Source organism: Rhinopithecus bieti, unplaced genomic scaffold (assembly GCF_001698545.2).
Source record: "Rhinopithecus bieti isolate Rb0 unplaced genomic scaffold, ASM169854v2 scaffold_9919, whole genome shotgun sequence".
Classification (NCBI taxonomy): Eukaryota; Metazoa; Chordata; class Mammalia; order Primates; family Cercopithecidae; genus Rhinopithecus; species Rhinopithecus bieti.
The window spans coordinates 1,131,623-1,154,851 of NW_016806411.1; the positions used below are offsets into that span (position 1 = coordinate 1,131,623).

Here is a 23,229-nt window from a genome sequence, read left to right on the forward strand (position 1 = left end):
AAAAACAAAAAAACCACTAATTAAAACATGCCATAAATTCCACTTTTTACCTCATTGATTAAAATAATCAAGAAAGATAAAACATACATAGGTGTTAATATTAGGATGGTGCAAAAGCAACTGCATATTTTGCCATACAAGCAATGGTAAAACTGCTATTACTTTTGCACGAGCCTATATTATTCATTTTTTTATATCTTAGCATTGAGAAATAGTGATTTTTCACTATAGAATCCCATTGTTTATTATTTAAATATGAGTAAAAGCATTGTAAGAAATATTCAAAGCAAGAATAGATATGAAAGTATAAAATACACATTATTTAATTCTATTTAAAAGAATTTTCTTTAAGTTTAAGATCTTGTAAAGTTGAATTTTATCAATGTCAAACTGCAAACTTCAATATTTAATATATGTGTGATATTGATGATTGCCTCCTCTTCTTTCAGGTATTATTGAATGTTATCAATCAAATAAAAATTCTATTTCTTTCTGTTTCTATGCATATCTGACATTTACATGTGGTGAAAAGGTTACTTGGCCCAAAAACTTCTCAGAATCAAGTTTAACACATCACAATTTGCTCATGAGCACAAACTTTACAGTCAGGAGTTGCACATAAAGGGTTTATTTTAAATGTTTTAAGGATAAGATAGAGTTACATCATAATTATAAAAATTACTTACAGAATTAACAGATTTATATTGTGTATACTTCTAAATGCAGAGAACAGGGAACTGTCTACACATTGTATAAAATAAAATTAAAATTAAAAATGAATTCAAGCTTGAAAGATGAGGTCATTTACCTAATTTTAAAATGTGAACACGAAGACCTCTGACCTGTACACATTCATTCCAACTGCACTAATGATGGAAAACACAAAGAGCGCAGCATTTCCAAGGAACCACAGACATTTCAACCATAATTATTTTGTTATAATAATTGTTCCTGTTTTGTCTTTGGAGAACTTTCATTTTTTTAAGACAATCAGCTTAAGAGTGTTTTCAGGCACTACAATTTGTGACAATCGGAACAGTCTTCTAATGGGTCTACAGTGTTCAGAGATTCAAGCCCAATGCACTTCGTGGTTTGGCACATAAAACGATAAAAGAAACGAAATCTGATTTAGAAGTAACTGTGATTTTTTTTTTTAAGAAAACACAGTCCCTTCAAATGCTGCATGACATTTACAACTGGAAAATCACCTTCTGTTGGCACTACATTTGCTTCACCAGTGCATTTTTATCCTAAAACCACTAAAACGGCACAGTAAGCAAATATACAGGAAACTGAAAACAAATAAAAATAAAGAAAACAAAAAAACCTAAATATCTTTAACATGCAATTTTAGTCAGTTACATTGAACATTCTACTTAGAATAGAGCATGCAAAAAAGGATGGTCTGCTTTTAAGATTTTTCTCTGAAGTTTTACGTGGCAGCCTGACATCACACACGCACGCACACACAATACAATAATACTAGAGCAGGTAAATGAGAAAGGCCGATAAAATTTTATACATAGATTCATGTCTTGTGTTGTCACAAGTCCCATGATACTTTTGGAAATTAATGTTGAATTCCTGGAACAAGGAACCAACATTCAGATACCAGAAAAATGCAAGCAATGCATGCAGATCTGACACGTGAGCCTAAAATGAAGCCCAAGATACAAGGGCTTGGGAGCAGAATTAGTCATAGCGTCATTAAGTGTGGTGTAAGCCACCAAAAGAAAGACAGAACGGGGGAAAATGGGGAGAGAAAAAAAAAAATCTTCCCTTTCCCTCAGCCCTAAAGGCAATAAATGGAACAATGATTAAACTCATCGTCATCATCACCATCATCATGTTGCATTCATCTAGAAACTGGGAGACCATGTGGTATAAAAAAAGTCATTAAAGTTGCTTGCAGAAAAACCACAATGCAAGTCATTAAGTAATGCTAGAAATGTCTCAATTGACCCAACCCTCAAGATACTTCAAAATGAACTTTATTTTTCCACCCAAAGTGACCGAGCCAAGTTCTGCACAGTCCGTGCATGCTGGACACACTTGCAAACTCCTGCGCTGTAATGTCAGTCTGGACTCTGGGAGCCAGGCTCAGCTTTGAGATTTACATGCAGGGACTCTTAAAGTCAACAGGAAAACACATAGCAGATCTGCAGAATAATACCTGTTCACACACGAGAAGCACCTATGACTTGGGTATCACAACTGCTTTCAGAAGCTTGTCCCTGGCTGCCCACAGTGAAGCACCAGGGACAGAGCGACTGCAGCTGTGGACAGAAAACTGAGGTACTGTGTTTACATGGTGAGTGGTCGTTACCATCCAACAGCACAAGGCACAAAAAATGGGCATCAAGCAAACCATGCATAACGAGGCCTGGAAACCATCAAGAACAGCCACAAAAGAGGTCACTCGGACCTCTGATTCAAACTTTTGGTGTCTGAGTGATAAGCATGCACGTTTAGGCTCTGCCCAAATATCAGGGATGATTTCCAATCTCCACAAGAGACTGGTTTCACATATGGCCTTTCTCCTGGTTGTCAAACCACCAGGGTTCCTCCAAAACGAAGTGAGAGCAGCTGTTTTGCTGATCAACCAATCACACTAGCAGTTCTATTTCAGTTTAAAACAACCTTGCAGGAATAAACCACATAAAGACTCCGTGGCTAAGGGCTGCTATTACTTACACCCACCAAGAGAACACAAACGGCTGGCTCTTTCTTCTATGGTAACGCATCACTGACATGCAAACCCCAAGGGGCCACTGAATGGAATGAATCCACATTAACAGCACACCTGGAGCAGGAACATGCACCCCACAAGGTGTCAGGAGACTAAGCTGCTATTTGTCTAGACATTCTTTGCGAGGAAAAGCCAGGGGGTAGGGGAAAGGGGTGGGTTGAAAGTTTCTGACCATAATCATACATTAGCAATAATAGTAATACAAATTTGAAAGTCCCAGAGAGCTTGTTAGAAGGCAACAATGCCACTCAAAACTTATACTTCCAACATAAAAGCATTGTATTCTTCCAGAAACTTACCAAAAACACACAAACCAGTGATGTATTGTTGCCTTTTAAATTCACGTACTGAAATCCAGATTACTGATTTGTACACAATGTACCACATGTGCTGTCCAAAATACACCTACATTACACTGTGTGGAACAAGGACCTGGGCTTTGCTAAAAAGAATTTATGATTAAAATGTAACAAAAAAAAAAAAAATTCAAAGCTTAGAATTAAAGGTAGCCTTTTACCCAGATTTTTCACCAGATTGTAAAATTCTAATGAGTCATTAACTGTTCACAAGTAATTCATATTTGGACTTATGGTTTAAGGGCTCCAGATTGAAAAGGTGCTCTGAACTTCTGATTTTTTGAAACAAGCTGAAATGTTCCCATATGCTTCCTGTGCCCAAAGTTTGATTTGAAATAAAGAGCAGTAATACAACCATGACTGCCTTGGGTAAAGCACTCCTGTTAAACTCAAGAAAATTATGTCACCCCCATACTAATAATCCACGAAGAAAAGACTGCCAGTGGGGTGTGTGGGGTGTGTGTGTGTGTGTGTGTGTGTGTGTGTGTACACATGTATGTGTGTATATATTATATATGTATACACACATATAGATATAGGTAGATACAGATACATATATCTCAAAAAAGGCAATAACGAAAACATCAAACTATGCTTGCATTGTGGCGGCAGAATAACAGGGTTAAGGTGAGGGGGAAAATGGTTAAGATCTATTACAATTTTAAATGACTATGATACTAGCTTAACTTTTACCAAACTTGCCTGTAACTCCCCTCCAAATAGACAAGACTTCTTTTAAAAGAAAGGGGTTCTCCTTACACAAAATGCTTTGTGTTCACATCAATCTGTACTATTCAGAACAAAACCAGTTCTGCTGGCAGAGATTGTGGGTTCGCAGGGACATTTAAGCTTTCATTAAACTGGAAAGCAATCAAGTCTTTATGTCTACAAATAATACATTTCATAGTTCCACAAATTTGGCAGAGTTTGTGATGACATCTAGGATGTTTTCACCAAATCGTAGACATAAATATGGAAATCATCATCAAACTTGATGAAATAGACGGAGGGCTTGGCTTCTACTTGATGAATGACCATGCCAGTCCTTTTGGAGCCATCTTCTTTGGCATATTCCACTTGTTTGCCTACCAGGCTGTCCACAACTTCTCCTGGTTCCCTTTCTGCTGGAGGTGAATCATCTATATTTAAAAAAAAAAGAGAGAGAGAGAGAAAAAAAAAATTTCTAAATCAATTTTTAGATATAAATCAACTCACATATTTATTTTCATAACTTAAAAAAAAAAATTAAATACTCTGAATTCAGGATTATCTAGACCAGGAGTCAGCAAACATTTTCGTAAAAGACAAGGCAGTAAATATTTCAGGGTTAGGGGCATATGGTCTCTGTCCCAACTGCTGAACTCTGCCACTGTAGCACGAAAGCAGCCACTGATGATATGCATATAAACAGATGTGGCTGTGTTTCAATAAAACCTTTTTTCATAGTTTGCCGACCCCCATCTAGATATATGAACAATTTTAAAAATCATAACCAAAAATTCATTTGGTCCATGTTTAATTTGTAGCTGTAATTAAATGAAAATAAGTTTGAGTGGCTTTGAAATATAATTTGAAAGCAGACAATTCCTACAGGGATTACTGAGAATATGGTACATATTTAAAATGCCTAAGTACCATTGGTTTACTCTGAATCCTTAAAGCCTCTTCCCCCTCAACTTCACTGCATTTCACATCATCTTCCTAACTCAGTTCCAAAATTTAAGTTTTCCATGCTTTAAAAATTGGTACTGAATGAACTTCAGCCCAGGACAAGTACAGGGGAATCTGAGGATGGCCCAGGCATCTGTACTGCCTAAAAGGTCCCCAAGATTAATGTACTGCTTCTGGCCTCTAAGAAAACACACAGCAACAGCAAATCATCACCACCAACAACAAAAAACAAAGTAAAAGAAAAGAGAGAGGGGCTTGCTAGGCAGTTACAATTCTATTTTAAGAAACTGCATGGGTTCTGAAAAACTCAAAGCTCTTTTCGTCACAGTAGCAGGTGGCCTTCAGGTAGGGAAACCAGAGGCTCCAGCTACATAAGAGAGTCCACGTTATCCTGGCACAATTGGTAGCAACGCCATTTTACTCTCACAGGTATCCTGGTGTGGACCATACAACGTACATGTATTAACAGTAGTCTGCCTCTTTGGTTACAATAAAATTCTCTCACTGAATGACAATCCAAAAACTGCTACTGTGATCTCTGGTACTAAGAGTCACAAGCAATAAAAATAAAACATCTGAGCATAATCAGTTCTTTTAAAAGAATAAAGAAATATAAGCTGAACTCTTTTCTTTAAAAATTATCTTCCCTTAAGCAGTATCATCATACTGTCATATTTTTATGGCACTTTCATGTTTACAAAGGAATTTCAAATACACGATTGCACATAAATTTTATAGTAACTGAGCTAATCAAGGGAGTCATGTAGAGGCCTGTTTTAGCATCAGAGCTAGTACTCGAACAAGACCCTTTCAGAACTCATTAGATCAGAGCACCACCACTGTTTCTAAAGGTAAATACGCTTCCACAGCGTGTACACGCGCGCACATACACGCGCGCACACACACACACAAATGTAAGTTTGGAGAATTAACGGAGAGGGAAGATCAAAAAATGGTTAGGAAAAGTGATGGAGAACTGCAGACACCCTTGCATTTCCTATGATTAACAGTACTTACTCTATCCATAAAAAATGTTCAAGTTACCTCATAAAGGACGGAGAAATGCTTTTTAAAGAAATGTTCTCATGACAAATTCCTGAGTATATAATTTGAATTACCCCTTTATAACAAATGTACACAATTTTTTTTTTTTCTTTTTGAGACGGAGTCTTGCTCTTGTTGCCCAGGCTGGAGTGAAGCGGTATGATCTTGACTCACTGCAACCTCCACCTCCCAGGTTCAAGCGATTCTTCTGCCTCAACCTCCCAAGTAGCTGGGACTACAGGCGCCCGCCACCATACTCGGCTAATTTTTTAATTTTTAGTAGAAACCAGGTTTCACCATATTGACCAGGCTGGCCTCGAACTCCTGACCTCAGGTGATCTGCCCACCTTGGCCTCCCAAAGTGCTGGGATTACAGGCATGAGCCACAATGCCCAGCCCCAAAATTTTAAAAATATGTATCAAAGAAGTAGAAATTCAAGGCCAGATGAGCAAATTAGTACATTAACTAACTTCTTCATAGGAAGAATTTTTTAAAAAAAAGAAATAGAAATGACTGACACATGGCTAATGTATGGAGAGGGCGTATCAGTTACATCTGTCCAAGGCCAGATATTCATGTGTTTGAAGAAAGGCCACTGAGTAGTTTTTAAAGGAACAAACTTATCCAAAAGCGAAATTAAGAAAACAATTCAATTCATATGTATAATAGCATCAAAAAGGATAAAATCCTTCGAAGTAAATTTAATAAAAGAAATGCGGGACCGGGCGCAGTGGCTCACACCTGTAATCCCAGCATTTTGCAAGGCCGAGGCAGGAGGATCACAAGGTCAGGAGATTGAGACCATGCTGGCCAATATGGTGAAACCCCATCTCTACTAAAACTACAAAAATTAGATGGGTGTGGTGGTGCATGCCTATAATCCTAGCTACTTGGGAGGCTAAGGCAGGAGAACTGCTTCAACCTGGGAGTCAGAGGTTGCAGTAAGCCAAGACTGTGCCACTGCTCACCAGCCTGGCGACAGAACAAGACTCCATCTCAAAATAAATAAATAAATAAAAAGTGGCCAGGCACGGTGGCTCAACCTGTAATCCCAGCACTTTGGGAGGCCGAGGTGGGTGGATCACCTGAGGTCAGGAGTTCAAGACCAGCCTGGTCAACATGGTGAAACCTCGTCTCTACTAAAAATACAAACATGAGCTAGGCGAGGTGGTGTGTGCCTGTAATCCCATCTATCCGGGAGGCTGAGGAAGGAGAATCGCTGGAACCTGAGAGGCAGAGGCAGCAATAAGTGAGATCAAGCCACTGCACTCCAGCCTGGCTGACAAGAAGACTCTGTCTCAGATAAAAGGAAAAAAGGGGAAAGCGCAAGTGAAAGGAAAGGAGAAAGGAAAAAGAAATGCAATGTTTTCAAAATATTGTTGAAATCAATCCACCAATCAATGAAAAAACACCCCATGCTCATGGATTAGAAGACTTGTAAAGTCTTGTTAACACTGTTAAGAGGGCAATACTCTTCAAACTGATCCACAGATTCAACACAGTCCCTATCAGAATCCCAGGGGACTTCTTTGTTCTGACAAGTTGATTCTAAAATTCTTATGAAATTGCAAGGGACCCAGAATAGCCAAAACAATCCTGAAAAAGCAAGCAGGGGCCAGGTGCAGTGGCTTACACCTGTAATTCCAGCACTTTGGGAGACTGAGGCAGGCAGATCACTTCACTCCAGGAGTTCGAGAACGGCCTGGCCAACATGGCAAAACCCCATCTCTACAAAAAATACTAAAGTTCGCCGAATGTGGTGGCACATGTCTGTAATTCCAGTTCCTTGGGAGGCGGAGGTTGCAATGAGCTGAGATCGTGCCACTGTACTCCAGCCTGAGCAACAGAGTGCAACTGTCTCAAAAAAAAAGGAGGAAAAAAAAAAAGCAGGACTCAAACTTTGCCAACTGATTTTTTTTTTTTTTTTTTTTGAGACGGAGTCTCGCTCTGTCGCCCAGGCTGTAGCGCAATGGTGTGGTCTCGGCTCACTGCAACCTCCGCTTCCCAGGTTCAAGCGATTCTCCTGCCTCAGCCTCCCAAGTAGCTGGGATTACAGGTGCCTGCCACCATGCCTGGCTAATTTTTAGTAGAGATGGGGTTTCCCCATGTTGCCCAGGCTGGTCTCGAACTCCTGACCTCGTGATCCACCCGCCTGGCGTCCCAAAGTGCGGGGATTACAGGAGTGAGCCACTGCGCAACAAGGATGCCAAAACCATTCAATGGGGGAAAGAATAGTCTTTGCAAAAAATAGTGCTTGGACAACTAGATAGGCAGTCACAAGCAAAAAAAAAAAAATGAAGTTGGACCCTTACCTTGAACCATAAACAAAAATTAACTTGAAAATGCATCAAACACCTGTAAGTAAGAGCTAAAACTATAAAAACTCTTAGAAGAAAACAAGGGTAAATCTTTATGACCCCAGATTTGGCAAACGATTCTTAGGACACAAAAAGCATACTCAGCAAGAGAAAATGTTAACTTGGACTTCAAAGTTTAAAACTTCTGTGCAAAGATCATCATCAAGAAAGTAAAAACAGCCCATGGAATGGGAGAAAATATTTGCAACATGTATCTGATAAAGGTCTTATATTTTAAAAACTGTCACAACGCAATAATGAAAGACAGATAATTCAATTTAAAAATGGGCAGGGGATATGAATAGACACTTCACCACAGATGATATAAAAAGGGCCAATAGACCGGGCATGGTGGCTCACATCTGTATTCCAGCCCTTTGGGAAGCCAAGGTGGGTGGATCCTTTGAGGCCAGGAGTTCGAGAGGAGCCTGGCCAATATGGTGAAACCCCATCTCTACTAAAAATACAAAAATTATCTGCGCATCGTGGCACGCACCTATAGTCCCAGCTACTTGGGAGGCTGAGGCAGGAGAATGGCTTGAACCCAGGAGGCGGAGGCTGCCAGTAAGCTGAGATCACGCCAGTGCACTCCAGCCTGGGCAACAGAACAAGACTCTATCTCAAAAAAAAAAAAATTTTTTTTTTTGTTTAAAGGGCCAATAAGCATAATGAAAGATGCTTAACATCATTACTCATCAGGGAAATGCAAATCAAAGCCACAATGAGATACCACTTCACATCCACTAGGATGGCAAGAATCAAAGTCAGGTAACAGTAAGAGTTGGTGAGAATGTGGATAAATCAGAACTCTCATAACACTGCTGTTGGAAATGTAAAATGGTCTTTTCGTTTTTAAAATTAGCCTTGCAGTTCCCCCAAACGATTAAACATAAAGTTACCATTACGACCCAGCGATTCCACTCCTAGGTATGTACCCAAAAGAAATAAAACATGTCCATACAGAAACTTGCACACACGTTTATAGCAGCATTACTCATAAAAACCAAGAGGTGGGGAAACAACTCAGATGTCCTTTACTGGATCAATGGCTAATCAAAATGTAGTATATCCATACAGTGCAATTGTATTTGGCCATGAAAAGGAATGAAGTACTGATATATGCTACAGCGTGAATGAAATCTCAAAACACGCTAAGGGAAAGAAGCTAGCACAAAGGACCTCACACCATATATAGTCCATTCACAGGAAAGTCCATAACAGGGAAACTGACACATCAAGCATTACTGGTTGCTTAAGGCTAGGGGGTTGGAGGAATAAAGGACTGACAGCTAATACATACAAGGTTTTTTTTTTTTTTTGAGACGGAGTCTCGCTCTGCCGCCCAGGCTGGAGTGCAGTGGCCGGATCTCAGCTCACTGCAAGCTCCGCCTTTCGGGTTGACGCCATTCTCCTGCCTCAGCCTCCCAAGTAGCTGGGACTATAGGCGCCCGCCACCTCGCCCGGCTAGTTTTTTGTATTTTTTAGTAGAGACGGGGTTTCACCGGGTTAGCCAGGATGGTCTCAATCTCCTGACCTTGTGATCCGCCCGGCTCGGCCTCCCAAAGTGCTGGGATTACAGGCTTGAGCCATCGCGCCCGGCCGATACAAGGTTTTCTTTTGAGGTGATGAAAATGTTCTAAAATCGACTGTAGTGAGGACTGTACATATCTGTGCATATATTAAAAAGTACAGAATTGTACATTTTAAATGGACTAATTATATGGACTAATATAGCTGTAACGGCTCACACCTGTAATCCTAATACTTTGGGAGACCAAGGCTGGCAGACTGCCTGAGCTCAGGAGTTTCAGACCACCCTGGCCAACATGGTGAAACCCATCTCTACTAAAATACAAAACAAAACAAACAAACAAACAAAAATTAGCCAGGCGTGGTGGTTGGTGCCTGTAGTCCCAGCCACTTAGGAGGCTGGGGCAGGAGACTCGCTTGAGCTGGGGTGGCAGAGGCTGCAGTGAGCCAAGACCACACCACTGCACTCCAGCCTGAGCAACAGGGCAAGACTCTGTCTCCAAAAAAATAAATAAATAAATAAATAAATAAATAAATAAATAACCAACCCAATAAAGCTTTTCTAGGCCTAACGAAATTAGCCCAGGTCACATTCTCTTCTACCTTACCTGTGCGAACGGACTAGTTGTGGAAATAGCTAATCATCTGTCTAAACACTGACTCTGTACTCCAGTTGCTACTGAAAAGTTCTCCCAATTAACTGTTTTCTGAAATCAGGAGTCCCGGACACCTGGGCCACGCTGCACAGCAGATGGTGAGCAGTGGCAAAGAGAGCACTGCACCTGAGGTCTGCCTCCTGGCAGATCAGCAGGGACATCAGATTCTCATAGGAGCATAAACCTTACTGTGAACTACGCATGTCAAGAATCTAGGTTGTGTGTTCCTTATGGGAAATCTAACACCTTCAAAACCACCATCTCCACATCCAACACCCCCAATCCATGGAAAACTGTCTTCCACGAAACTGGTTCCTGGTGACAAAAAGGCTGAAGATTGCTGCTCTGAAGTTCAAGTATTTACAGATGAAATAATCAACGTCTTGGGGTTAGCTTCAGAATAATTGCATTGGGGGGATTAATAGATAAAACTAGACAAGCAATGAGACAATAACCGTTAAAGCTGAGCAGGGGTACAAGGGGACGTATTTTACTGGTCCCTATTCCATCATGTTTTTAAATAAAAGCAATAAGTAATATGTAGTAGTGTTAATTATAAAAAAAACTTGTGGCCGGGCGCGGTGGCTCAAGCCTGTAATCCCATCACTTTGGGAGGCCGAGACGGGCGGATCACGAGGTCAGGAGATCGAGACCATCCTGGCTAACATGGTGAAACCCCGTCTCTACTAAAATACAAAAAACTAGCCGGGCGACCTGGCGGGCGCCTGTAGTCCCAGCTACTCAGGAGGCTGAGGCAGGAGAATGGCGTGAACCCGGGAGGCGGAGCTTGCAGTGAGCTGAGATCCGGCCACTGCACTCCAGCCTGGGCAGCAGAGCGAGACTCCGTCTCAAAAAAAAAAAAAAAAAAAAAAAAAAAAAAAAAAAACTTGTATCTTATTATAGAAGTCAAGCAGAACTGATTATCAAATATTTTCTTATCTAAAATTCATGACAACCGGATGAAAAATTTCAAAGGCTGTCTTTGTGCATGACTAAAAGAATAATCATATATCCAGAAATAAAAATGTATCTGCAAAAGAGCCAATCAAATATCTTGCACTAAAGTCCAAATCCCTTCTAATTACCAAAAATAAAAGTTGCCAATATATACTTACTGGAATCAGGCATAATGCGAAGGTCGCCTTCTTTGTAATCATCTAAGAGTTGGTACATGTACAAGACAGGGTCTTTCTCATAGGTAATGTAAAACCATGTGTTCATGACAGGTGCACGTGCTAAGACCATTCCCCTCCACTCATCTTTAGAACCATCCTCTGTCTCAAACATATGTTCCACTGCTTTGCCAATCATTGTGTCTGCCAAGTGTGCATCGCTGATTCGAGATGTTGCTGGGGATTTAAAAAAAAAACAAAAACAAAAAAAAAGTTGACAAAGCGTTTCACTGATTACCGACTATGAAGACTGAATCTACGAAAGGCGGCTACCTGACATTTTGTCCATGCAATGTATTAGCAAGCATCAGAATCTGGGAAAGCTTTAAAAAGTACAAAAAACCAAAGACAAACTACTGGGCCCCAGCTCAGAGATGGATTCAACAGGAATAGAAGGAAGTATTTTGTCCCAAGTTGGTTAATTGAAAAAAATATGATTTTAAAAAAATTTTCTGGACTCATCTGCTCTTGGTTCTGTACCCAAATCAAAGGTTTTAACTGTTCATTCAAGGTACAAAATATTTTTTGCTACTGTTTACTTAACAGTTAAATTTTGAGATAATTTCAGACTTACAGAAGAATCGCAAAAACAGTCGAGTTCCTGTATACGGTTCACTTTGCTTCTCCTGTATTAGCATCTTACGTAACCACAGAACGTTTATTTAAAACTTAGAAATTAACCTATTCAAGGCACAGAGGTTTTTTTTTTTTTTTAAAGAAATTGGTGTTTGTTTTCCTTCAGTCTTATTTCCATTTTTTATTAAGGCATAGGTTTTTACTCTCTTGCTCCTACAATCTTATTCTTCACTGCAACCAAAGTAATCACTGTGTCATTGATACCACATTGTGTGATTTAAAATGTTCCCATGCCTTTCCTTCGTAATTTGAAAAACAACCAAACTGCTCACCATGGCCCCCAAGCCCTAAGCCATCACGCCTCTGCCCTCAAGTTTTCCCATCTTCCTCCTCATTGCTCATGCCTTCTCTACTCGGCTCTTCTTCCTCTCCCATTAGGACACACTCTCCTCTGCCTGATGGCTCTTCCCCACATCTTCAGAAGGCCGGTTACTTTTGGGGTTCTCCTCACCAACAAGGTAGCCCCACAAATCCCAGTCACATTACCCAATTTTACCTCTTAGTAACATTCACCATGATCTAAAGTTATCCCATTTTATGCATTTGTGTATTTGTTAGCTGCCTGTATATCTCAATGAAAGCAGAGACCTTCCCTTTCTTGTTTTATACCTAGATCATAGCAGGTCAGTATTTTGTATGATTTAATCAGATGCCCCATATTGGGGGCTCAGGTCTCTGAAATGATAGATTAACAGTCCTAGCCCTTAATACTTTTCTAATGAGGTGAAAATTATCACCTTCATCTTTTAACACTGGAAAACTATGAAGGATCCTATTGGTTTTAAGATTTCTCCAGTCCACAATTTTAGATAACTGTCTTTATACAAAATTAAAAGAATTTTCCTAAAAAAAAAAAAAAACCAAAAAACAAAAAACAATTAGCGACAGGCACAGTGGCTCACACCTATAATCCTAGCACTTTGGGAGTCCAAGGCGGGCTAATCACTCAAGCCCAGAAGTTTGAGGCAAGCCTGGGCAACATGACCAAACCCCATCTCTACCAAAAAAACAAAAAGTTAGCCAGGTGTGGTGCAGGCCCCTAGTCCCAGCTACTCAGGAGGCCCAGGTGATGAATCACCTAAACCCAGAAGTCCAGGCTGCAGTGAGACAACGTGGCGCCACTGCACTCCAGCCTGGGCTACGGAAGTGAGGCCCGGTCTTAACAACAAAAAAAACCAGTTAGCACTCTTATTTTCCTCATTCAACAGAGTTCTATTTCTGTTAAATCAAAAGAAACAAAAAAGTTAGATTTTCTTGATAAATGTATCACTATTCAATTTTATCAGCATACCCTAAACTTACATGGTTGGTTTTAAGTATGCAGTAATAATAAAAAATTACATAGAATTCCCCCCATGTACGATACTAAAAAACCCCCACTAGTTTCTTAGGGCCAGTAGATCTCAGACTACTAGATGTCAGAACTCCATTGCATTCTTAAAAAATTACTGGCTGGGCACAGTGGCTCACACCTATAATCCCAGCACTTTGAGTCCCAGGCAGGAGGACTGCTTGAGGCCAGGAGTTTGAGACCAGCCTGGGCAACATAATGAGATTTCATCTCTACAAAAAGTTAAAAATTAGCAGGGTACTGTGGTGCGCGCCTGTAGTCCCAGCAACTCGGGAGACTGAGGCAGGAGGACTGCTTGAGCCCAAGGTGTTGAGACAGCAGTGAGCCCTGATCATACCACTATACTCCAGCCTGGGTGACAAAGTGAGATCTTGTCTCTAAAAAAATAATTAAAACATAAATAGAAATTACTACACACCTAAAAAACCATCTGTTTACATAGATAATGCCTACCAATATTTACTACTTCAGAAAATAAAAAACATAGAAACATTTAAAAATACCTATATATCGATGTATTTTAAATTAAAAATAACTATTTCCTATCAAAAGATAGTAAGAAGAGTGGCTTAATTTTACATTTTGCAAACCTCCTAATGTCTAGGTTTTAAAAAGAACAAGCAGATTCTCATATCTGCTTTAGCACTCAATCTGTTATGATCTGCTCTTTCGGTTCATGTATAAAATCCAGCCTCTCAAAAGATATGATACTGAAAAGAGTATTCTAATTGTCTTTCAGATAATTCTAAATATTCTTATATGAAACTACAAAAGTCAACAGTTAGCTCCTTAAAGGTTAGTTACAATGCAGAATCTGAAACCATTAATAAATTTGTCATACTGTTACATTACAACTCATGTCTCCAGAACATATAAAGAACTCCCACAACTCAACAAAAATCAAATAACCTAATTAAAAAATGGTCAAAGGATGTGAGTATTTCCCCAAAGATGATTTACAAGTGGCCAACAAGCACATAAAAAGATGTCCAACATCACTAATCATCAGAGAAACAGAAATCAAAACAAAATGAGGTATCATATCACACCCATCAGGATGACCACTATGACAAAAACAGTAAATAACAACTGCTGACTAAGGGATGGAGAACTGAAACCCTTGTGTACTGTAGGCAGGACTGGAAAATAGTACAACTGCTGTGGAAAACAGTATGGTAGTTCTACCTAAGAAATTAGAATTACGACATTAAAATTAAAATTATAATTACCATATGATTCAGCAATCCCACTCCTGTGCCTATATCCAAAAAAACTGAAAGCAGGATCTCAAAGAAATATCTGCATATCCATGTTTACAGTAGCACTAGTCACAATTTTACATGGTACAATTTTACATTCTACCAAGAGGCAGAAACAATCCAAATGTCCATTAATGGGCGAACAGATAAACAAACTGTGGTATATAGATACAATGCAATGTTCTTTCCAGCCTTAAAAAGAAAGGAAATCCTGTCACACATTACAACATGAACGAACTTTGAGGACATTATGCTAAGTGAAATAAGTTATTCACAAAACAAATACTGTGTGATTCTACTTCTATGAGATATCTAGAATAGTCAAATTCATAGAGACAGAGTGTAGAATAGTGGTTGCCAGGGGCTGGGAATGGAAGGAAAGGCATGTTGTTTTGTTTAATAGGTAGAGAGCTTCAGATTTGTAAGATGAAGAAGTTCTGGAGATCTGTTTCAACGATGTAAATGTACTTAACACACTACTGAACTGTACACTTAAAAATGGTTAGGACAATACATTTTATGCTATGTGGTTTTTTTTACAATTAAAAAAAGTAGTTAGTCTTGCACTTAGAATAGCTCTTTCACCAGTGCATGATCTGGTACCATGCACTATTCATAAAGAAAATACTGTGCTCACTAAGTTATGCAAATATTCCAAATACATAGTGGGAAACTCCACTGTGTAACTGAGAAATAAAAGAGAGTGAAAAGCATGAATTACAGCTTAACAATCTGAAAATATTTCTGACCTTGCAAATTTCCTGAATGGGCTTCAGAGAACCCAAGGGTCCCCAGACCTTGCTTTGGGAACCACTGCTCTGTGACATCACATGCATTCTGGCTGACTGACTTTTTCCTCCAACTTTAGCTTAAGAAAAACATAATTTTAATTATACTCTAATGTACTGTCTGAAGCAATTGCTTCCTATGTAAAACGTAAGTGAAGAGCAAGTAATTTTTTAGACTAAAGTAGGCTGATGCCAAAGTAACTGCTGTTTTCGCCATTACTTTCAATGTCAAAAACCGCAATTACTTTTGCACCAATCTAATACGATAAATACTAAAATTAATAGCAACTATTAGCTGAATGAGGCACATACATCGCTGATTTACATAAAAGCTCTTAGATTTCTTTTTATATTGCTTTACTGTTTACAAAATCACTATTGTTGGAAACTGAGATAATCCCAAACTATGAACAACATGGAACCCTTAGTCCCATCACCAGATACTTGTATAGTTTCTATCCTTCGATGACGAAAGGACCAGCAATCACAGGTCACGCAGCAATATGCAGGAACCTTCAAGTGAGCTACCTGTCGTCTCAGAAGGGGCAGAGACTAAAATTCTGCTGTTAAGATTCTTAATATGTTAAAGTTTCTTATGTGGGAAATGGATTAATGCCATGATGAAAAAGAAATGTAGGATGTGCATCAAGAGGAAGAGCAGGGGTTCAGTCACGCTTAAGAAGAGATGAGAATGTTGAAAATAACAAAGACTTATTATCACTTTTAGGAGTAGTAAGAAATATTTGCACTAAACGAAAGATTTCTTTGAAAACTGAACCATATTTATACAGATGAGTAAAGATTTAGCAGTTGATATCTAAAGAGAAGATTAACAAAGTAACTTGCTACTAAGGCAGAATTAACTTCCTAAGGAAACTCATTATATCCCAGGGACACAATGGCACAGTCTGAAGAAAAACAAAGCGAGGAGACTAAACTAATTTCTTCCTGTGACAATTTGATCCCAAAATTCCTACCTAGATATGCTGAAGCTTTATTATTTAATGGTATAGACCTTTAAAGACAATTCTAAAACTACAAACCAATATTTTAAACAAGAGCAGCATCGCTGTAATAAGAAAGTATTTCAAAATAAATGCTTCAAAAAAAGTAGTATTAGTTTGGGTGTATCCCACCCTACTAATAAAATCAGTAATTTATTATTTACCTTAGACCTTATGCCTTAAGGAACACTTGCAAGGCAAAACTGACATTGCAAGACATTTAAAAAGAACCATTCATTTCCACAAACATTCTTCAGTCAAGCTCTGTGTATAATAAAGATCACGTTTTGGTTGCTTAAATTTTGGCTCAAAGTCCAATTATCATTAACATTGTACACAATCAAAGATACACTTTCACAGAAAGATTCCAAAAGAAATGCACAGCATTCTCTTATCTTTTGTATCTGATGAGATTAACACACAGGATATTTGAGCTACTGATAACCTTACCCATCAGAGTCCAGAAAACAGTGAGCAAAAATGTTAAAAATAACCGTATTATAAATTATTAGGTGGCAAACTTCTTGGGGGGAAAATACACATCTCTATATCCCTCACACAGTTCCTTGAACTGCTTTGGATCAATTTTTGTGGTTTTCGGTGATTTAATATAATGTTTATCAAGAGGGGTGCTTGTGTTCCAATAAAAGTGAAGTATTAATAATGTAAAATAAAAAAGCATCCATTTCAATATCATTTTTAAAGCATATAATGCACAAATTATAAAAAGAACTTACCAACTCTATCAGGGAGGACTTCAAGCGCAGAAACTCTTTCATCTTTATTAAGTTCTAGTCCATAAACACAGTCAAATCCATCGTATTTTATAAGATACAAAGAAGGATTTACAGGCACCTGGTCCAGAACGGTTCCTTTCCACTGGGTAACAGGGCCATTCCCCTCTTTCCACCCATGCTGAATCCTGCAGCCTACGATGTTCCGCCGGGGCTGGGAAACAGGTTTGCTCGGACCCACACTGCTCCGATGTTTTCTGTATTCACACATATACACACATAAGGTATTATCTCAAAAGTATGCATGCCTAGAGCTAACATAACCACTGGCTAGCATGATCTCATTACAGATGGTCCCAACATATGTACAAACTCATGTTTGCCACATTCCTGCTTCAGGTGACTCAAGGTGGTTATCTTCCACCCCGTACCAGTGGTGGTGAGTGTGTAACACGGTATGTTAGTAATACGAGCTTGTTGTGCACTTCCACTGTGTATAGGCAGAAAAAACTACTAGTCAATAGCAACTTAAGCCCTACCATTAAGCATCAGGTTATCAGCTTTCTGAGTTTATTTTAATTCAATCAACTCAAAATTATCCAAGTTAATTAAAGAAGGACTGATCCATGAAATACATGTTATCAATAATCACACAGGTATATAGCTTTATATAATATCCACTTCAAATTAAAAAGAAATGTATAACTATTCAATCTCACCCATTCCCGTGCCCAAATAATTCTGCCTGTACAGGCTTAACTAACAAAAATAAACTAGACAATTTTCTATTAAACTGAGGTCCAGACTAGCTTATATCAATGCACTACAGAAACATTACTTGTCTAGGAAACACATAATCTTAAAACTGAAGTTTATAACAAACAATGTAATATTACAAATTATTGAAACATCAAACTACTTTTTTTCTGGTTTATTATTAGCAATTGAAAAATCTACATAGAAAGTTTATAAATAATACACCTGGCTCTTGATACCAGGAAAAAATCTTCATTTCACCTTGAAACCTTGGCTTCTTGGATGCAAGCTGAAGGCCAAAACCAAGACAACAGATGTTCATATATGCCGAGAATGAAAAGAGCTGAAAGGAATTCCGTTCCCAGTTTTATGGGTATAAAGCTCTCATTTCGTACACTATGAATAAAAGTGACTAACATCTGATATATAACACAAACAAGTTTTAAGGAAACAATTTATTGTAGGTTGTAATAGTTAAAACTAAAATTACGTATTTTCTAAATAATTTACTCTAGACCGGTAACATAAATTTAGCTAAGTCAGAGGGGAACAGGCTATGAGAGACAATAAGGAGTACTCGCTGCAGAAGGGAAGCTTCTCCCCTGGGGTGAAAAACTAAGCAAGGAGATCTGAACCTAACCAAGGAGACTGGGAAGGAGATTCACAAGGCTAAGTGCAAGACTGTAAGGCCAGAAAACTCAGGTCTGCCTAAGCCCCCCGGGACTGTGCGAAAACCCAGCAAACCTTCCTTCCAGAAAGACAAAGCCCCTCTGAGTACACAATCCTCACTGACCAGGACAGGACCACAGGGTAAGGAAAGCAGGATTCAGGCAGAAATGAGGGTGGCAGGTCTCAGAAAGTATGACAGAGGTGGCTACATAGAGAGGTCTTAAGCTAGGAAAGTTTTCCTGGAATCCTCTCGTTTACACGGGTCTGGAAGCATCACAGTTGGACAACATACGAAAGTATTTTGAGGAGGAAAGAGACTAACAATGTGACAGATGTTCTGACAGGCGGGAGCAGGCCTCAAAAACAGGCTTGTGAAGTAGATGAAAACTACTATTGAACACTGAGCAAATGACAGAAGCCACAAAAGAGAGACTGTGATGATTAATTTTATGTGTCAACTTAACTGTGCCACAGAGTGCCCAGATTAAACACTGTTCGCGGGTGTGTCCGTGCATTTATATCAGCAGACTGAACAAAGAAGATGTCCTCACCAATGTGGGTGGCCATAATCCATTCTGTCAAGGGCTTCAATAGAACAAAAGGTAGAGGAGGGAGGAATTTACCCCTTTTTCTTCCTGCTGGCCTGCCGGAGCTGGGACATCAGTCTTCTCCTGCCCTTGGACTGGAACTGACACCACTGGGTCCCCTGGTTCTAGGCCTGCAGACTGAACTCCCCTTCCAGCTTTCCTGAGGCTTGGGTTACAGATAGCACTCCATGAGATTTCTCAGCTTTCAAAATAGCATAAGCCAATTTCCTCATAATAAATCTCCTTCATATTTTATCTATTTCCCAATGGTCCTATTTCCGTGAAGAACTGTAACGTAAGAACATATATCAGAAACGGGAAAGATGAGAAATGAGATCGCTAGAAAAGATGAGAAATGAGATCACTAGACAAGATGTGAGAACTACCAGACAAAGTAAAGAATAATTTGAAAATTTTTTTTCAGAAATTAAGACTAGAAGAACATGAGAAGAAACAGACACCATGGGAGCATATGAGGAAAGTGGATGATGAAAAGGGGACAGATGTGGACAAAAGCAAAAAGAATTAAGAGATAGTAACAAATATTCCAACTTCTGTATAATAGAAGAACCTAAAAACTAAAATCAAAGTTCACAGAAGAGAGTACTAAAAACCGTAATTCAAGAAAACTTTCCTGAAACAGAACACTTGAACATACAAATGCACCCCATGGGAAAACCCAGAATGACTGGTGCTAAGGCATATCCAAGTCAAATAAACGAATTTTAAAGAAAACAACACAAAAGGACCAAATCATGTGTAAGGGACAGACTCAGAATTTGACAGCAACACTCTATGCCAGAAGGCAACAGAGTAACAAACTTAAGGTTCTCAAGGAAAAGAAAATGTGAGCCAAGGATTTGTTCATCAGCCAAGAATGCACACTGACCTTCGAGTATGAAGGCCTCCAACAAAACTGTAATGAACATGTCAGAAGGCAGGGGATACTGTTTTTATCAAGTTACATGACAATGAGCTTCAGATAATCAAGGAACTCACAGAGAAGGTTCAGCACTGAGAGGAAGCAATGAATACATTTAACTGTGTAACAAATGGTGACAAGGAGAGACAATAGTGTGTAACCGTTATCTGTTCTGATATTTCAAATTTAACACAACTCTCAAAAACAGGAGGAAAGAATATGTAAAGTAGAATAAGTATAGTGAGTGCCTTATACAACTTAGATCAAAAAAATAATTTAAATTAGGATTGTAGAGAGAAAGGAGATGACAAAGAGCTAAATTCAGTATTGTTCACAGTAAGGAACATATATATATATATATAAAACAAAATAAATAAAAAGTCTGTAACTTTACTACTCAGAGATAGAAGAAAGTTGATTTCTAGACAACTGCATAATCTCTAGGAATATACAATAACATCCAATTGGCCTCTTCAGGACAACAGCTGGTGAAGGAGATATTTCCACTTTAGAATACAAGAACCTTTTGTAGTAATACTTTTTTTCTTAAACTGACAACCAGTTACATATCTTCTTTTGATTTCTAAGCAGAAGATCCAATGAGTTACTCCCTGTACAGGATCGGGCTTTCTTCATATTCAGCGCAAAGGCTAAGGTTAGTTCCCAAACCTCACTAAGGATAGAATTCAATCATGTGTCCCATTTTGTAATTTACACAGACATTCCATGATTACTACCAAAATTATAAACAAATACAGCATCTTCAATCATATGGTAGTTAACTTTGTGTGTCAAATTTGGTTACACCACAGTACTCAGATATGTGGTCAAACACTACTCTAGATGTCTCTGTGAAAGCATTTTTTAGCTGGAATGAACATTTGGATCGCAGACTATGAGCACCAGCAGACTGCCCTCATAATGTAGGTGGACCTCATCCAAGAAAAAAACTGGCCTCCCCAGAGAAGGCAGGAATTCTGCCTCCAGACTGGCTGTTCATGCTGCAGCTTCAACTCTTCCCTGGGTCTCTAGATGGCTGGCTATCCTGCAGATTTTGAACTTGTTCAGTCTCCCCAATTGCATTAGCCAATTCCTTAACATAAATCTTCCCCGCTTCCCTCCCCATGTGTTTCTTTCTCTCTCTCTCTCTCTAGAGGCATGAAATTTTCTACCCTTGATTTTCAAGAAAACCAACATAAACGTGACCTATGACAGCAGAATTTTTTGTTGCTGCTGCTCCCTCCTACACTTGTTAGCAGCATTCCTCTGCAAATGGGAATTATCTGCAGTCGCTCCTGATAATGGCTAGAATCACATGTCAGAATAAGCAGTTTTTGTACTAGACACCTCCAAGGAGCAAATAAGGTCTCCTCCCTCTTGAGCATTACACAAAGGGCTTGCATCTTGCCAGTCCCCCTCCTCAAACCGGCCTGGGGTCCTTTAATTCTGAGGATGCATATTCCTCTTTTGAATTGATTTTATTTCCTCATCTTCTTATTAAGAGTTACCTTTTGCTGTAGTAAATGATACCATGAGTCTCATACTTAACATTTTGTTCTGTGTTGTCTACCTGTCTTCTGTTTTCCTCACTTTCCTCTCTTCCTATATCTGTGCCGCTAGAATGATTGAAGTTTCTTTTCACTAAAGCCTCTAATGCAAATGATGTATCTTATTTCTAGTCTTCCAGCAATTATCTTTAATGTTGCACACATTATACCTAAACTTTCATTTTTCTATTACAATCTGTGATTAATCAAAACCTATACTTTTCATCTCCCAACCAAAGCAACACTAAAACCAAACAAGAAAAGTCCTTAGTAAAAGAAGAAAACTTAAAACCTTACCTGGCTAATTCTACTGCATTGCTGAAATGTAGACTTTTCTTCCACACTGATATTTTTCATTTTGCTACTATAACTTTTTAATTTAGAAACAAGAAAGGTTTTTTGGTGGCTTTTGGCGTAGTATTTTCATTTTTTTCTCATGTATATTCTGTCTTTCTAGATACATCCTCTGGTAATTCTTTCAGGTAAAGTTCAGAAATACCAACTTGCTAGATTTTTACAAGCCTCAAATTATTATTTTGCCCTCATCCCTGAATTGCCTATGTATACAAATCAGGTTCAAAATCTTTTTCCCCTCAGTACTTTGAGAGACAAAAAAACTTTCACTGTCTTTTGTAATCTAGAATTACAGACGATAGAAACCAATATGATCCTTGTGTTCCTTTGAGGGGCAATTTTCTCTTCAAGGTATTTTATTGTTATTATTTTTGGAGGGAGTCTCACTCAGTCACCCAGGCTGGAGCATAGCGGCGCAATCTCAGCTCACTGCAACCTCCACCTCCCAGGTTCACGATTCTCATGCCTCAGCCTCGCTAGTAGCTAGGATTACAGGTGTGCACCACCACACCCGGCTAATTTTTGCATTTTTAGTAAAGACAGGGTTTCACCATGTTGGTCAGGCTGGCTCAAACTCCTAGCCTCAAGTAATCCACCTCACCTCAGTATCCCAAAGTGCTGGGTCTTCAAAGAGTTTTAGAATTTTCTTTGTTCCTAGATTCTAAAATGTCACAAAGACTTGAGACATGTGTTTTTAATTATCCCTCACAAGAAGTTGGTCAATCTAAAGACAGCAGAGCAAAATTTTCACCCATATGTAGTCTGGATTATTCTCCTCCTCCAACCCCTTTTGGACTGTCATTAGACAAATGCTAGCACTTTTAGATCAATCCTCCATGATTCAACTGGCCTCTCATATTTTTCATCTTGAAGAAATCTTTAGCTCAATTGTTAGTGAATTAAGTAAACTCTACTTTCAGCCTATTGAATATCTTGCATAGTATTTTTAACGTCTAAAACCTAGTTCTTTGTCATCATATCTCGAATGGTTTTTCTTCTCAATGAACATGCTTTCTGATATCTAAGTTTCATTTTTTCCTGATTCTTCTAGTAACTCTTTAGGATCAGGTCTCCTCTGTTTTCTAC

At 38.9% G+C, this 23,229-nt stretch overlaps 1 protein-coding gene across 7 annotated transcripts in view; it reads right to left on the reverse strand.

The window, feature by feature from the left end:
* Positions 1 to 612: 612 nt before the first annotated feature.
* Positions 613 to 23,229, reverse strand: part of SPIN1 (spindlin 1) — a 95,918-nt gene continuing 73,301 nt past the window's right edge. For 5 of the 7 annotated variants that reach the window (XM_017876183.1, XM_017876182.1, XM_017876181.1 and 2 more), the window contains 3 exons: positions 17,312 to 17,565; positions 11,480 to 11,713; positions 613 to 4,244 (listed from right to left, as the gene is read on the reverse strand). In XM_017876183.1, coding sequence (XP_017731672.1) covers positions 4,045 to 4,244; positions 11,480 to 11,713; positions 17,312 to 17,565 — 688 coding nt within the window. In that variant the 3' untranslated portion in view covers positions 613 to 4,044. The remainder of the gene's footprint in view (positions 4,245 to 11,479; positions 11,714 to 17,311; positions 17,566 to 23,229) is intronic. The other 2 variants (XM_017876186.1, XM_017876187.1) reach the window with 1 other exon arrangement.